Source organism: Aythya marila (genome assembly GCF_965140915.1).
Source record: "Aythya marila genome assembly, chromosome: 11".
In the NCBI taxonomy this organism is placed as follows: Eukaryota; Metazoa; Chordata; class Aves; order Anseriformes; family Anatidae; genus Aythya; species Aythya marila.
The window spans coordinates 2,301,226-2,318,375 of NC_139052.1; the positions used below are offsets into that span (position 1 = coordinate 2,301,226).

The 17,150-nt window shown below is 37.7% G+C and overlaps 1 protein-coding gene across 2 annotated transcripts in view; it reads right to left on the reverse strand.

Annotated features, from left to right (window-relative positions):
• Window positions 1-16,248, reverse strand: part of MYO5C (myosin VC) — a 36,076-nt gene extending 19,828 nt beyond the window's left edge. For both annotated transcript variants that reach the window (XM_082769358.1, XM_082769359.1), the window contains exons 1-18: window positions 16,108-16,248; window positions 12,927-13,037; window positions 12,046-12,211; window positions 11,630-11,774; window positions 11,057-11,213; window positions 10,419-10,562; window positions 8,830-8,911; window positions 8,160-8,267; window positions 7,519-7,625; window positions 6,662-6,927; window positions 6,082-6,163; window positions 5,722-5,862; window positions 4,869-4,994; window positions 4,165-4,248; window positions 3,172-3,306; window positions 2,725-2,822; window positions 1,253-1,339; window positions 1,037-1,148 (exon numbers count right to left, since the gene is read on the reverse strand). In XM_082769358.1, the coding sequence (XP_082625484.1) occupies window positions 1,037-1,148; window positions 1,253-1,339; window positions 2,725-2,822; window positions 3,172-3,306; window positions 4,165-4,248; window positions 4,869-4,994; window positions 5,722-5,862; window positions 6,082-6,163; window positions 6,662-6,927; window positions 7,519-7,625; window positions 8,160-8,267; window positions 8,830-8,911; window positions 10,419-10,562; window positions 11,057-11,213; window positions 11,630-11,774; window positions 12,046-12,211; window positions 12,927-13,037; window positions 16,108-16,134 (2,178 nt within the window). In that variant the 5' untranslated portion in view covers window positions 16,135-16,248. The remainder of the gene's footprint in view (window positions 1-1,036; window positions 1,149-1,252; window positions 1,340-2,724; window positions 2,823-3,171; window positions 3,307-4,164; window positions 4,249-4,868; window positions 4,995-5,721; window positions 5,863-6,081; window positions 6,164-6,661; window positions 6,928-7,518; window positions 7,626-8,159; window positions 8,268-8,829; window positions 8,912-10,418; window positions 10,563-11,056; window positions 11,214-11,629; window positions 11,775-12,045; window positions 12,212-12,926; window positions 13,038-16,107) is intronic.
• Window positions 16,249-17,150: the final 902 nt, after the last annotated feature.

Sequence of the window (17,150 nt, forward strand, 5' to 3'; positions counted from 1 at the left end):
GTAAGCAATGTCTTCATCCCTTTCAGAGGAATTCGGTTCCTTGGACTTAAAGCTACCTTTGGGTGCACATCTAGCCTTGAATCTGTGAGCTCTCAGAGCAAAAGCTCAAGGAAGAAGCAGCTTTTATGCTCAGGCTCTCACTCTTGGACTCTGCTGGAGCTAGGCTGCAAGTACACCAGTGTTTGGTTTTGTACATCCCTGAGTTAGAACTCAGTTCTGACATACTGACTTGAATCACTGGCTTGACTTGGACCTGTGTCATCAATACAGACTTGTCTAAAAAACAGGAATTATGCAATTGTGCCTTGTCAGTGAAGTGATGGCCTCTGCTTATTCTTGGTGTTCCCCAAAACCTACAAATTATTGAACTGCAGACACCTCTGAGATGGAAGGTAGTGAATAAATGCTAATATATAGCTCTGTGTTGTAGAGACATGACAGAGGAATGGAAAAAAATATATACATATTCAAGGATGCTCAAAACACAAAAAGCAATCAGATATTTCTAAAACTACAAGCAAGAGGACCCAGGGTTTTCAGTTCTATATTGGTGGGGAAAATAAAAAACACATTACAGTAAACCGAACAGTAAACACAACTTGCTTAACCTGTTTACAAAGGCCCTGTCAAATACTCTGTTGGGAAAGTGTTTTGGTTTCAACACACAACATGCAAAATAGCACTTTTTTAGAACAGTTCTTCAGTATGCTGTGTAACACCGTTGTGTGCATAAAGTTCTAGTACTGGTAAATGCAAATCATTTACTACTTACTAACTTGCAGATATAGGTAGAGTATCTGTCATTTAAAAAATGAAGATATTAAGCACAGAGAGATGAAATCATCTGCCTATGGTCACATCATGACTCATGAGGTCATAGACTTGCAAGCCTATGTTCTACACACTAAATCAAGAAAGATAGTAATAACGTACGTGTGTTATTCCCGTTTAAGTTCCTGTACTACGCTTGGGAAAAGAGACCTTTAATTAACAGCAGATGCTACAATGCATAATGGAACAGTGCACACATACTAACCTGGATTAGCCGCTGCAAAACAATCTTGCAAATCTGCTTCTTATCATTTAAAGACAGTTCTTGCTGTGTCATAAGAATGCTGTAACGGCTGAAAAACTCAATGTAAGTCCACCTGGAAAATAAAAAGGTAGCAAAATGCAATTTGTTTTTTTTAAAAAAGGTAGTGTGGGTTTTTGGTTATTTTTTTGACTTATGGAGACCAACTGCTATACCTACCTGGATGGATAGCTCTGTGCACTAATTCGAATAGTTTCTAAAACACCACATGCTCGCAGTTGCTGAGCCACCCTTTTTGAGTCAAACCTAAAAAAGCAAAAAGTTATGTTTTACATTTTTGCTGAGCTTGACATAATAATGAAAACAATTCTACTAGCTGGAATTCTATTTCTGCTCATAGGACACAGGGCTCCCCTTTTTTTTTTTATATATAGTGACGTACTCCTTATCCCATACAAAAAAAAAAAAAAAAAGTATCTGGCTTTTCTTTTTGTTCCTCAAGAAGCTCCTATCAGCAAAAGGCAATTGTGCTTAGGATAAAACAAAACAAAACAAAACAAAAAAACAACACAGAAATAAATTCTCTCAGCAATCTATTGGGAAGTAACTCTCTCTAGGTATTCTTTATCACACCAAGAAATTTTACTTAAGAATACCTTGGTTTAAAATTTCTAACAAAAGGCATGGAAAGGCCCTTTCCAGTTCTGGACCAGAGTTGCTAGGCCCACAAAGCACTAAGCTAGTGCTGATCCAGTACTAGCAAAGAGATGCCTGTGGCTCACAGAAGACTGTGTTGTACTTTCATAAACTTACAGTATGTTTTTGTGGTCTAATTCACACATAGTTTTACATTATCAAAGCTGTTTTCCTCCTCACTGCTAATACACAGAACAATCAGGTCTCAGCACAGGGATAGTGAAAGTTGTTATGTTTTGCATGGAGAGATTTTGTCTGGCTCCAAGAAAATGAGCTAATACTAATAAAAATTCACTTAGAAACACAGCAATGTTTGCCTCTTTCTCAGTTATGACAAAGGCGTATATTTCATTTGTCAGTACGTTACCTTTCAATTGAAAGCTGTATACCCGAAACTAAAGAGCTTCCACAAAACAAACCAATAGCTGCATCAAGGACAACTCCTACTTACTCCCACTAACTCCTACTTAGTTGGTGGTTATCAGCTAGACACAGGAATTATGCAAACACAACTATCGAGCATGCATGACTGTATTATAAGAGTAAAATGAAACAAACTTTTGTTTGGCTTTTCTGACTTCTAATGTTATAAATATTTCTGTGGACATAAGTGAAGATCATAAAAAAACGGCAGTGGCTTTTATTCCCTAAATATGAAGGGATACTAGTCCATACTACACAGAAATAACAAGTATAGAAAATATCTATCAGTTTAAAAGGTAAGACAACCTTTTCCCCTAAATGTTATGACAAATGCACAAACATTAATATCTAACCTGAAGATCTTCATCATAATAAGGAATTTATAAGATATTAACAATTATTACTGAATTACTACTATTTTTGTAAGATTTTTTTTTATTTCAGTTATCTTGAAAATAAAAAACATTCTGTATGGAAAGTTGTTCAACAGCAACAATGGAGCTAATGTGAAACAAAAAAACTGTGTTAATTTTTACGATAATACAACAGCTCAACACCACTAACATACTTACTCAAAAGGCTGCTTTTCATCATTTGGCTTTATGCATCGTACATAATGAGGGGTGGTTGCATTAAGTGTCTCCATAAGCAAAGACAAAGAACTCCGAAACTAGAAAATATCAGGCATAACAGTTTCACCAGTAAAACATCTACAGCTAAGTAAAAAGTCAAATCTTATGGCTTTTAATTCTTTGTTAGGTTTTGTCTGAACACAGATTTTCTTAGGGTTTAGATATTAAAAACAAGAAACTTAACAGTCATATTGTTCCTAACACTCTCCTATATATAAATTAAGCTTACCTACTTATACCCAGACCTGGAGTACTGCATTGTTACTGGTTCTTGCTGAAAACCAGATACTCCCTTGTGAACAGTACAATACAACAGCATTTTCTCAGACTACCCAATACACTTTCCTGAAACTATGAGCATCACAGAACTGTATGTTTACCCAGTACCTTACTGCCAACAGTCATCCGGAGTTGCTTGTTAGGTGGCTTGAGAACAGGTCTTGCAGATTTGATGTTTATAGTTGAACTGAAAGGTGAAATGGACACTGGATTTTCTTGAAAAAAGTTTGCGCACAGACGAAACTAAAAGTGTGGTGAAAGAATCACAGGTAAATACTGTGGAACTGCAATAACATTTAAGTAAAATTATGTTATAGTCAATGTAGAATGCAAAAGCCATCCATCTTAATGCTTAGGCCAGTTATTGCAAGACATTGAACTTGATCTTTAAGCCGCAAATAAACAACAATTTAAGAAATATTTGCAACAATCCTAAATCTATTATGAAGCATTTAGGCACTTCAAAGACAAAACTCAACAACTGAGAAGTAGGTCTGCAAGTGCAATATGAGCATATGAGCAATATGCAGTATTTCAATATGAGCAAACATGGAAATAAATACAGATTTAAACATAAACCACTTAAATTCTGCTTCTCATGATATTTAATTTAAATGAAGAACATGTTTTTTGTCAGATAAACTTAGCTTCTTAGCAATCCTACAGCCTGAAAGGGAATGGGCCTTCAAGAAGATGGGAAATGACAAGCCCATATAAGACATTTGATATTTTCCCTGCCCTGGAATTCCTTTAAACTCTTCTGAAAAATAAACAAAGGCAGCTGTTAATGATAAGCCACCTATCAAAGCTACATATAAAGACTGTAGGGACAAAAAAAAAAGGATTCCAGAATGCTTCCAAAATGGAAGATTGAATATCATATTTAAATCTTGTATGTGATTTTGATGTTAAAAACACACACTTGAAGAATATTAATTAAAATTAGTATATGAACTGATTTATTCAACCTAAGAATAGGTATTATTATTTTTTTTTAATATATATAACTTTTTATTAGAAAAAAGTTTTACAATCAGATCTGAATTAATTCCAATGAAATTAGGTACTCAGAAAATTAATCATAATTGATTGTTCACAAACCTTGCTCTCTTTCAAGATTTCCATCAATACTTCATATACTGTATCCCTGTTTTTTTCCAGAAATCCTTCACATTTATATTCTACCTGTGCAAAGGGATTAAATCATTAACTTCAACCACAAACAGTAAGCAAAACAGTTTTTATTCTCTAAACTGTGTTGGCCAACAGTCCTTTATTAGTCCTGAATGCTTTCAGCAGCTACACTATGGCAAGTATATGCACATACAGACTGCAAGTTTAGAAGCAGGACAAACTGTCAGGATGCACTATCAACTGCAATTTCCTTCTGCCTTCATTAGGAACTACTTTCCTTCCCTTTTAACCATTATTTTCTATGAAAAAATATCTCTATCTTCAAACCAAAATACCAAAAAAGGATTACTGAATTTGAAATGTAAATAACTGTGACTAAGACTTGTTAAAGACTGCAATCTTAACTATTTTATTTATATATTGCACTCATTTTCTCCTTTTATATCTTTGTGATTTATTTTTATACTCTCAAAATTATGATTTTAAGCTCTTATGTTTAAATGATGCTACAGGTAGTATTAGCAACAACTAAATTGTAAAACATACTGAAGAAGGATTATACAGAAGTTTCAAAAAAGTGTGGTTAATATTTCCTCCATGAGATTGTTTCTTTTCTGATAGAGATACTTCTAGAGATAGGGTGAAATAAAACTGGCTTGTTTACAGCCTACCTTATCAGCAAAGTGTTGAATGATGAAAGATGTGTTTGACATCCTCGGCTTTTCAAAGAGTGCGTTTTTGTTGACAAAATTATTATATAGCTTTTGAAGCCAGTTTTCATCTGTTCCATGAGGCAACTGTAAAAATGAGAAGGGAGATTTCCTTAACAAAACTCTTGTGGACTCCACTGTTTTTTTAGAACAGCAAAACTGCTTACTATCAGTACATGCTACCTAAATAATGTATCCTCAGTCAGTTAGGAGGCCTAATAGCAAAAAGGTTTTGTCTTCTCAGAATTGCCAGTGGAAAAAATAGTAAGACTGAAGATGTAGGTGTAGTGCATTCAACATGAATAGAAAGGAGCAGAAAGGAAAGCAATATATATATATATATTTGGATCAAAATAATTGACTTGGGGAATAATTGAACTCTATAAATGTTGACTGAAAGAGGACCATGGAGACTGTGTATAACAAATTCCTGCTCAGAGCAAGACTACCACCACCACTACAACAGACTTTCAGATGAACCCAGATCCTGAAAGTATCCAAGGAAGGGGATCCCACTGCATCTCTGCTTAACCTGTTCTAGCACTACACTGACCACACAGTGAAGAAATCTAGTTGCTGAGTTATCTTCTTGGCAAGAATTTAGCTCTTGGTTCTTAATTTTATAAAACAGAAACAAACAAGAATAAGTGGCTTACAATTAAAATAACCAAATAGAGAGAAAGTATTGTTTATTTCATAATGAAAATGCTTTTTCCACTTGAAAGTGAGAAAATAAAGATTTATGCACAAGCTCAAATTGTAAAAATCTTTGTATTTTTATACAAGCTCATAAATACAAGAATTTTCAAATTACCAAGCACTCTTCATCCAAAAGTTCTAAAATACCCATTTTAGCTTCAATAAGGTCAATAACAGGCTGGTTGTCATAAAAGTCTATTAAAGTCCATGGGATATCTTCCTTCATATATTCTTCTTGTTCAAGTTTAAAGACATGCTAGATATATGAAAATTATGAAAACATATGGTTATAATTAAGGCAATATATGTATGGACGTGTGTGATTGCATACAGAACATGAAAATATTTATGTTTTGTAGTACAGTATTTGTCTGTCTTGTCAGAAGTATTCGTGTATATATACAAGTTTATATATGTGTATATATACATATAGAACTACACACAAAGAAAGAACTGTTAAATGAAATGAACATACCAGGTTAAATTGCAGCTGTAGTTTTTCATTAGCATAATTGATGCAAAATTGTTCAAAACTGTTCACATCAAACGTTTCAAAGCTGAAACATGTCAAATAAAAAAAAAATGATGCAATTTTATTGAAGAAAAAAAATCCCTTCTCATTTAAATAGAAATCATAATATTCTTGTAAGACTTTGGACCTAATCTAATAATTCTAAAAAAAAATAAATAGCCATAATAGTAACGATGCTTCTAAGACATTTCAAAATTTCCCTACAGGTTAATGTTACCAGACATGACAGAGCTAGAAAATCCAGATTTAAATCTAAAGGTGTCATATCGAAAGTTAAATTTAACATCACTCACACATGCACAAAAAATATTTATAGTTGCAGAACACTCCTGCTACTCAGGATGCAAAAGAAATTGCATGACTAAGACTTTTTAGTATAACAAAACCTTCCAGATTCATTAGCAACACAAACTAACAAGTGCCTTTTATCAACCTCACAGAAAAGGCACTAAGTTAATCAATAGCAGAGCATTGATCTTACTGAAACTTAATTAATTCATTTTTTTTCTAGAGACATTCTTACCCATAAATGTCCAAAACACCAATAAAAGTATGTTGTTTGCCAGTGAATTGCAAAGCTTGGTTAATTCTTTCCACAATGAAGTCAAATAAATGAGAATATATCTTCTTTGCCAAAGCATCCCTTGCATTAACAGCTTGAGCTTTTGTCATTGGCTTTATTACAGTCTCTGAGGTAGTGATAATCTTTCGGTGGCACAACCACTGTATCATTTTGTCAAAGTTTAAATCCAGGAGTTCACAGAATATATTGAGATGACTGTCTTCTGGCTTTAAAGATAAATAAATATTATTAGATTGCACTTAATAAATATTATTAGATTATATTTAATACCTTTAATGTTGTCTAGACAGTGAAATCCTAGCATAACTGGCATCAGCCTGGGAGTTTTATTTTCTGTTCACTTAGTCTGGCAAAATCTTAAGAGCTAAAACAAGTAATGGTGGACAGAGCTACTGACATAGGAAAGAAAACAGACTGGGTGAGATACATTGGATAAAGACGTTGAAAGAAAAAGTGACTTTAATCTATGTTCAGATGTCCTTGATTTTTGACTTGTACTGGGACAAGTCTTTTTGACTTGTTGCTGGGACACATTCTGAGCAGTTTTGACAATGCTGTTCCTTTTATTCTGCAAACAGTCCCAAATTGCTTTTCTAACAGCTTTTGGGCAGAAACAGGATTCAGATAAAACATTCACTTTGTATACATACGAAGACAGGTAAATCTCGCAAGTTTAGTATATACCAGATTTAATGCTGCTCTTGAGGCCCAAAATTTAGAAAAAAAATTGCTAAATGTCTTTTGGCAGAGAAAATAATAATAAAAAATGCTGTTTTCTCAGTGAGCTACTTCCTTACACTGATGGATGATCTTTCATCTCCAACAGCAGTTATTTCCACATTGCCTAAGTGTAGGATCGCTGCCAGTGTTTTAAAAATATCCATTTGAAAATCTTCCTTCAGACCTAAAAAAACCACAATTCTTGATTATTTTAAAAATTCAAAAACAGAATTAATTAAAATAGTACAATGTTGCATTACTTGCTTTGTTGTGTAGCCAATAATTTTATAGCATCTCTGCAGACTACTGTGAAAGCCCTTGGTTCTGCCTACTTTCTGCCTGTCCGATTCAATGAGAGATTAGACAAATCCCTGTATTCCCACAACTGCCAGCTAGAGTCTCCTTTGGCTTTCACACAAGCCACATTAGGGATAAGGAAGCTTCTAATTCCACTTCCTTCACAACACATTAGCCTAAGATCTAAGCAGACTCCAACCCTTAGTGATTTTGAGAATTTATAATGAACACTATTGGCTAATAGCCATTTGTTCTTGCCTAGCATTTTAAAATAGACCGATGGTGCAGAAGACATGCTATGAAGGAAACAATTTTGATAATTACTACTAACTTTTTGGACATTTAAGAAACAATCCCCCTTTGCCCATTTCAGAGAAAAACAAATTTTAAATGCATGTAGTAGATATTTCCAATAAATTACCCAGTAAGGCAAATGTCTTCTGAGTCTCCACCATATTTGCTCTGTCATCAACTCCTTCAATAACTGTATTACCACCCATTCTCGTGTAGTTAAATTTTTCTGCACTTCCTAGAGACAAGAAGCAAAACTTGTAATGATGGAAAACTCAGGACTGGGAATAGCCAATTATTAAACTTGTAACACTGTAAAATTTAAGATTCTATCACATGCAGTGAGCTGAAGGTGCCCTTTTTCCAATGGAAATCCATATGCCTAACTCAATTTAGTTGGCACAAATCAGTATTCCTAATGCCTAGCAATCTTAATAGGTGATCTAACTAAAAAACAAGAACAAAGGTAAGTAAACATATAACTAAGACCTGGTTCTTCCAGGTGGCATTAAAGCTGCTCTGTGAATAAATGAATCAAGAATCCAAACTGTCATTATGGTATCTGCCACTACATAATTAGAATAATATTTTCAAAGACACTTGATCATGTAGTACTCAAATTACAACCAATTTGCTCAAGTTCAAACAGGATTACTAGCTAAGCGACTTAAAAGTGCAAGTCCTGTAATAAGTCTGTGAGATTTATGCTATAAAGCACTTAACATCATAGCTTTTGAAAATTCATTCTTCAAAATACTGCATTGCAAAGGTGAAGAGTAGGTTATTTTCTTGAGACCTACCCAATTTAAGATGCTGAAATTCAGGTTGCATAGCAGATGCACACAACTGATAAAATATATGGTAATTTCTCTCATTCTCTGACTGTAAATGAAAGCAAAGAATACTGTTACAGAACGAAAACCAACATAAAACAGAAAAACATTTGATATTCAGCTCCTGTAAAGTGGTACTGATACTTGAAGACTAAATTCCACTGCAACAGCATTTAGCAAAGGAATTGTCCATCATTAAAAAGTCACACTTTTGACTTCAGCAAGAGCTTTGAAAGTGATAAATACAGTATGCTTCATTTCCATCAATGATATGCTGAGGGTTTTTTTTTTTTCCCCCCAAGGCTCTTACTCTAATGATTTCTTCAACCTGAACAACCATCTACTAATAACAACTGTCAAATACTGGAAAGAGCAACAGTGTAGGAGTGCCAGCTGAAACACTGAACTGTGGTAACTCAGAAAACTCTCTTTATGTACCATCTTTCAGACAGAGTAATTATAGAACTATTTTCTCATAGTACTTAAAAAGTTACAATACTACTAAAACACTACTAAAACTTTGTAAAAAAAATAAAGCTTTGTAAAACTAAATACTTTCTTATTATAATAGAATCATAGAATCATAGAATATCCTGAGTTGGAAGGGACCCTTAAGGATCATCAAGTCCAACTCTTGACACCGCACAGGTCTACCCAAAAGTTCAGACCATGTGCCTAAGTTCACAGTCCAATCTCTTCTTAAATTCAGACAGGCTCGGTGCAGTGACCACTTCCCTGGGGAGCCTGTTCCAGTGTGCAACCACCCTCTCTGTGAAGAACCCCCTCCTGACGTCCAGCCTAAATTTCCCCTGCCTCAGCTTAACCCCGTTCCCGCAGGTCCTGTCACTAGTGTTAATGGAGAAAAGGTCTCCTGCCTCTCGACACCCCCTTACGAGGAAGTTGTAGACTGCGATGAGGTCTCCCCTCAGCCTCCTCTTCTCCAGGCTGAACAGGCCCAGTGACCTCAGCCGTTCCTCGTACGTCTTCCCCTCAAGGCCTTTCACCATCTTCGTAGCCCTCCTCTGGACACTTTCCAACAGTTTCATGTCCTTTTTATACTGTGGTGCCCAGAACTGCACACAGTACTCGAGGTGAGGCCGCACCAGCGCAGAGTAGAGCGGGACAATCACCTCCCTTGACCTACTAGCGATGCCGTGCTTGATGCACCCCAGGACAATAATCATATCTGGCACTGTAATGGGTCACACGCAATAATCCCTGGCATTGTAAATTTTCAGCCAGTTTTTTTTACCCTACATATTCACACTGTGTGACACAATTCACAGATTTCTCAAATACTTCTTGCACTTATATTAGGGAATCATTCCTCAAATATGTTCTCCACTTAATATAAGGAAGAACCTGGAAAAAATCAGTCCTGTGTTCTAAATGAGATTAGCTCCTCTGAAGAAAGGAAATTGAATGCTTATTAGATGTACTATTGAAGAATTTCACTTAACTATTTTCTATTTTCATATTTTCTATATGAAACCAGCATAGTTAAAGGATAACATATTAATGGCTACACTCGCTTTGACTGTTTTTATTTCACATACCTGAAAGACAACTCTAGATTTCTCAAGCAGATATGTTCTCATGTTGGCTCCAATTATTCGGTAGCTCTGGTCAAAACTGATTTCAGTGTATTTTCCAAATCGACTGCTATTGTCATTCCGTGTGGTTTTTGCATTGCCAACAGCCTACAAAAATGATAAACTTTCAGAATTTGTTTTACTAGCATCTTTCATAAGAATAAATTTCTCAAAATGTGACTCAACTTCAAATTCCTAAACTCTCATTTGCTCAAGAATCAAATTCAGCATTCAACTGTGTTGAATGAGAAGCAGGGAAATTATGTTCTCTCACCATACAGAACCTTAACCATTTTCTACTCTGATTAATAAAAGCAAACAACTTGTTCACTATTTTTCTCCTATCATCTCATTAACAGGATGTGGTCAGATAAAACTTTTGCAAACTGGTACCTCCAGAGGACTGTTGGCAGGTGATGCAGAACCTTGGTGTTCCTGAAGCTGACCACCTTTTTCCATCAGGAACATTCAGAGGCTAAATTTCTAATTTGGATGTCTAAGTCAGTCAGCTAAAATGTCCCCTAATGATTTCAAACAAAGACATTCAGCTGCACTTGGAATTCTTTCCTTGACAGACTTGACAGATATTCCCTGAAATTTACCTCGGTTATTGGATTGGATGCCAATACTTTATCCTCCACATGTGCATTGCTGGTAGACTTACTCACAGTGGCAAAGTATCTCATAGTGTATCTTGCAGACACAGTCTTTCCAGCTCCTGATTCTCCACTTACTATAATAGACTGATTCTTGTTATTTCTAAAACCAAGTAATTAGACAGTTTAAATCAGATGTGTCTAAAATGTACGCATATATATATGTAAATAGATATAAGAATTATACATATGAAAGAAATGTATGAAAACACAACCGTGGTGAACACGTCTCAGTTCCACCTTTCATCCATTCTCTTTCAATCCACTTTGGTTGTAACATGACATCTCTAGGCTGATGTCATTGCTACTCATGCAGCTAAAACAACGTTTTATCAGAAATAAAAATAGTTATGAGTTATATAAATTCCTCAGCTGGTTAAGTATTTACTTCTTCTCTAGTTACCCATACAAAAGTATTCATAATAGCCAAAGGTAAGTACGGTTAATTCAAATTCCAATCAACACTGACTGCCACAAGACTTTAAGTGGTAATTATGGACATTAAACAACATACTGAACCTTGCCATTTGCTTGTATGCTTCTTCTGCCACAGCAAATATATGAGGATCCATGTCCCCCATGTTTTGTCCACTATACGCATGGATAATGGCATCTCCATATATTGGCAACTGCTTATAGGGGTTTATTGCAACCAAAATTATTCCTATAACCAAGCATATAAAACAGAGGTTAGTGCAATGAAAACTGGCAATGACAGTTAAACTGAATCAAGGTAGCAATGTTTTCTAAACTAGGTAAAATATCATGATCAACAGACACGTGAATACGCATACAAAAACTCCAGTGAATTTCAAGACACTCAAGGGACACATCACTCACATCATCCTGCAAACTAATCCAAGATTACTTTTTTATTTTAAAGTTTTTTTGTTTTTTTTTTTAAAAAAAAAAAACTTGCATTTGACTTTGCTTACCACTATAGGTGTAGATAAGCTTAGACTCCACAAAACGAACTTTAAGATTGTGTAGAACAGCTGGTTCATGGAGATAACTAAGTGCAGTGAGATCATTTTCACCAACAAGTATGTCGGGATTTCGTAGAGGTGGCAAAGCAGCTGGATCAACAGGGTAATTAATTTCCTGACAACAAAAATGACTTGAAATATCACAAAATAAACACATTATGTCTGTATAAACTATCTTTACACAAAGTTACAGGGTTGATGGAGCACTGTCTCATTTTGTATTTAATCAATTCCATACATCTCACCGAACTTAAGGGACTAGAGCTTATGAAAATAAGAAGGTGATCTTTTTTCATTAAAAGAAAGGTACATTATTTAATTATTTTATTTACAGAATAGGAATGAAAAAATATGGAAATACTATTTTCAAAATATTACTTCAGTAAAGAACACTGATAACAAAATTAATAAATCTCAGATAAAGCAGTAATTTTAGTGGGGAAAAAAAATGCAACTGCTACCTCTATGGAAGATATACATGTCTTGCTCTTCTGCTTTACTTCAATGAGTTTCACTGCTCATTTCAAAAGCGATCTTTCTACATCAACATAAATCTCATAACCTAATGTGATGCACACGGTAGAAATGCATACATTTTGAGCTGTTACAGCTATTTACTGTACAGATTTCAAAATTCTGGTAACTGCAGAGTTATCATAATTCTGCAGAGTTATCATAATTCTGCAGAGTCACTGCAGAGTTATCATAATTCTGCAGTGATCATAAAGGAAAATACAGAAAATTCATTTAGACTTAGTGACGATGAGTCCTGTGTTTCTACATAAACATATCTCAGCAAACCCCACGGTAATTAAGGCTTTTCTCCTTACAGTTCCATCTTCTAATTGCACTTGGAGAAAACTGTCTCCAGCTTTGTAGTTTTTTGTGATTTCTGCAGACTGCCAAACTTCTTCATTATCAGGGATCCAGACCCTGTTGTACTACAACAGAAAAACAAGGTAACAGTTAGCTATTATCATAAAACAAGACTATAAAAAAGATAGTTTTCAAAAAAATCAAGTGCAACCTAAATGCTAAAGTGTATGCCAGGACTCTCTGGGATTACTCTTAGCTCTGACACTTTCATTGGGATGTATTTTTGTGCTTTAGTGATTTCTTGAGGGGAAAAAAAAAAAAAGAGAGAGAGACAACAGACAATTTCAAATATACTTGTTCTACTCCTGTTTAGCATGAAGTCTGCAGAACAGCACTCGGAGTAGTAACTGAACAATGGCCAGGCTGTTGCCAGGCTCTTCAAACACTCTATAAAGAATAAAGAATAAAACACGCTTACAGCACAGCCTTGACTCTTAGGAGAATTCAAATGAGCAACAAGTACCAGAGAAAGTATCTCATTTAGTAGAACTTAGACAATCACTTCCTTGAATTCAAATACAGGATACTGAATTTAGAAATCATTTTGCCATAGGTACAAATATACACACAAGAAAGAGACTACACAGTTACTTTTCTTCTAACAGGACCAAAATGTAACTTCCCAATAACATCCTCCCCCATTCTGGGGTGAACTTCAAACACTACTGGCAGGTTGTTTTCTTTACAAGCAATCTGCTGCCTTAGCTGCAATTATTCCCAGTAAGACCCTTTAGCTCTGTCTCAGGAAGAAAACACCATTCTTGGAAGCACTTACTTCCGGTGGAAGCAGATAAATTTTAATTTCCTTATAGGTATTTGGAGAATGGAAACAAGAGAATTACTTCTAGCCTTCTGAAGCATGGTTATGTAAGTGTAAATTATGTTGTACAAGCCATCCAGTTTTCCTATCTTGAAGTTAAAATGCTAAAATATTAGCAATGTCTTTCAGTTCTCTGCCCAAGAACATATAGGAAACAGCATTCCTTAGGACATAACAGCTGGAAGCCTTAGTAAGTCAGGAATTTCTTCACTGACGTGCAGTTGTCCTTCTCTTCCTGCCATGGTCTAATAAAGCAGCAGCATCTCTAAAAGACCCCCTAACGCATCACCTGTATATCAATAGGTACTGTTTTAAATAACATTGAAATCACTTCTAGTCAGAAACTTGCAGTTTGATACCATTTCTGACGTGTCAAAATATTTTTGCACTGTATTGCATATATATCACGTGGCAATGACAATGACACTGAAGATTGGGCTTGAAGAAGAGAGCAGGAGTAAGGACAGAGATGTCAAGGGGAAAAAAAAGCATGAAAATCATCAGTACATACTGTACTGAGTTTCTTGTGGGCCCTCTCTCCTCTCATTTGTGATTTAGTAACATCTGAGCCAGAACCATTCAGTCCCTACTCTCGCAAGCAACCATGTCATATAATCTTGTATCAGCATCTGTTTTGATAGCCAGAAACCTTCATTTAATTCTCCTATCCTAGCTATACACGTGGTCAGCTTATACCAGCTTTGTGCTGTTTAAATAAGTCCATGACAGTTGCTGCTGCTTCTTACTTGAAAAAATTATTAGACAAGGATTTCATGAGGTGTTAGCATGCCCCCAGATACCTCAGAGACTCTCAAACCTTTTCATTTTGTTGCTTCAGCTGTTACTTTTTGCAGAAATGACTTTTCCCCCCTCTCTACTCTGGGGGAAGCCTTGGCAGCCCCAGCAGATCCTCAGAACGTGGCAGCCTCCAGCCCAAGGACCCTCCTGAATGACTTCTGTGTCATTCCTGCACAACGTTGATTTCCTGGCCTTTAAAAATACTTACATATCTGTTCACAGCTGTTAAATGGAATTCTCTATTTGCTGTTATTCCGTGAGTCAAGAATCTAACAACCAAATAACCTCAGAACACAGCATGTTCCCATGTAACTGAGGGAACTACAGCAGGACATAGTCAAGAAAGGGACGGAAAAAGGCTTGGGATTGAAGTGCTTATTCTTCAGAAAATGTCCCTGTGGTTCCAGGAGCCTCCATTGGCAAATGTACCCAGCCTACCACAGCTTGGTTTCTCCAGACCCTGCCTTACAAGTAAACACAAGGGACTGAGCTCATTTTCGTATCAAGTTACACCCACGCTCCTTCCTCCCCGCCACCTCTGTACCTTTCCTCCCAATTTACAAAAACGCACGTTCTTCCAGCTGCTCAGCGCGGTGTTAGTACAGCAAACAGACAAAAACCGCTGCAGCAAAAGGCCAAATCGAGTTTAGTATGGCATCTAGTTTTGTGACAGAAGAGATGGGTCTGTAAGTCAGCAATATGCACGTGTTTTGTTATTTAAGGCTCAGCAAACAGATTATACATCGCAACGCTGTGCTGACCACTGGAAAAGTGGGAAACGTGAAAAAAATACACCGGCTGCGTTCAGGAGAAAGAATCTTTGTTTTAGTTCCCAAATCTGTCTAACATATTAAATACCTGCATAAAAACGAGCACTCTGAGGTTGAGTGACCAGCAGACTGCTGTTATGCTTAAGAATTGCCCATGAGCAGGTCAGCGCGTCTGCGCCCTACACCCACACGGCATTACAAGTCGCAGAAAACAAGTGGTTTTCTAGAAGATATAGAAAAAGAAACACCGTGTTTTCCCAGGGTGTTCTGGGGTTTTACAGTCTATTAGCTTTAGTTCTGTTATTTTTTTGGTTTGCGGGTTGCAGCGCACGCCGGCCAGCCCCGAGCCCTGGCCCTGCCCACGGCAACCAGCAGCGAGCCCCCGCTTTCCCTCAGAGCCGCGTTAACGCCGAAATTGATCAAATCCCGTTTAAGAGCCGCTTATGTTATATTTTCTCTGCTGAACCACAAGCCCGATCTGCCTTCGTGGCGTACCCACGAAGAAGATGACGCGTCAGGTCCCGAATCGTCGAACTTTCAGTCACGCAGGGGAAATAACTTCTGACAGACACGCAGCTGAGAAACGCCGGGAAGCTTCGCGGTCGTCGCCCGGCTCCCTTTTCCCCTTTCCCCTTTCCCCTTTCCCCTTTCCCCTTCCCCTTCCCCGGCGGCGGCAGCCCCCTCACAGGGCGGCCTCGCCCCCCGCGCAGCAGCCGCTGCCCCCCGTGATGGCGGCCGCGCGCTCACCTGCGTGTAGAGCTCGGCCAGCGCCATGGGCGGCCCCGGCCCCGGCCCCGGCCCCGCTCCGGGCACCGACGCGCTGCGGCCCTGCCGGGGACAGGTGGCCGCGGCGCCACGGCCCGCCCCCGGCCAGCGCCCCCGGGCCGGATCCTGGCCCTGCCCCGGGCCGGGCGCGGTCCTGCCCCGGGGGGGAGAGGGCGGCTCCTGGAGCAGGGCGTTTGCTTCAGGCGCTGCCGGCACCCGAGGGCGCTCCGCGGAGCCGAGGAGGCCGGGGTGGCCGCCCCTGTGCCCCCTCCAGGACCGGGCGTCCGTGGCGTGGTCGCTAACAGCTACCCGAGGTGGCGCCGAACAAGTTGGAGCGGTGTTAAGTGCATGTGTGAGTTGACACGGCAGCTCTTTATTTGTGCAGGTATGTAAGTATAGGGGGGTGAGCAGCAGGCTCAATGATTACATAGACGGGTGCAGGCATTGAGGCGCTGCTAGGCAAAGCTGGCATCTCGGATACATCTTTACGGATTAAGAATAACAAATTGTCCAGAAACCAGAGGGATCATGAGGGCAGCCGTCCCTGACCGAGAAGAAAAGGGTGGGAATACTGAGCACCTTGCTATAAGATACCATGAAGGAGTTTCTCTAACAAACTCAGAATATGATTAAGAAAAACACAAAAACAGCCTCAGAAAACATTTCATAATCTTAGGGCACTAATAGGTACTACACTTAAGTATTATTTGTGAGAAAGAATATTTGAATAAATATAGTACTTGTTTTGGCAGCTGGAAATAGTCTCAGAGGTCCGCCACTCCTCCCTTCCTGCCTGATGCTGTAGAACTTCCATGGCACAATCAGAGGGTAGTGCACTACAAATCTTACATCTTATCTTAATAATATTTGGTAAAATATTTGGTTAAAAATAGTGTATTATATCAAACAAAATATTTTCAAATACACCTCCAAATTTATGACACACTGCCAATATGGGAATAGGTGTTCATACATTGAGTCCTCAGATTTTAACCAGCTACCTTCACAGTCACCAGTGTCAGCAC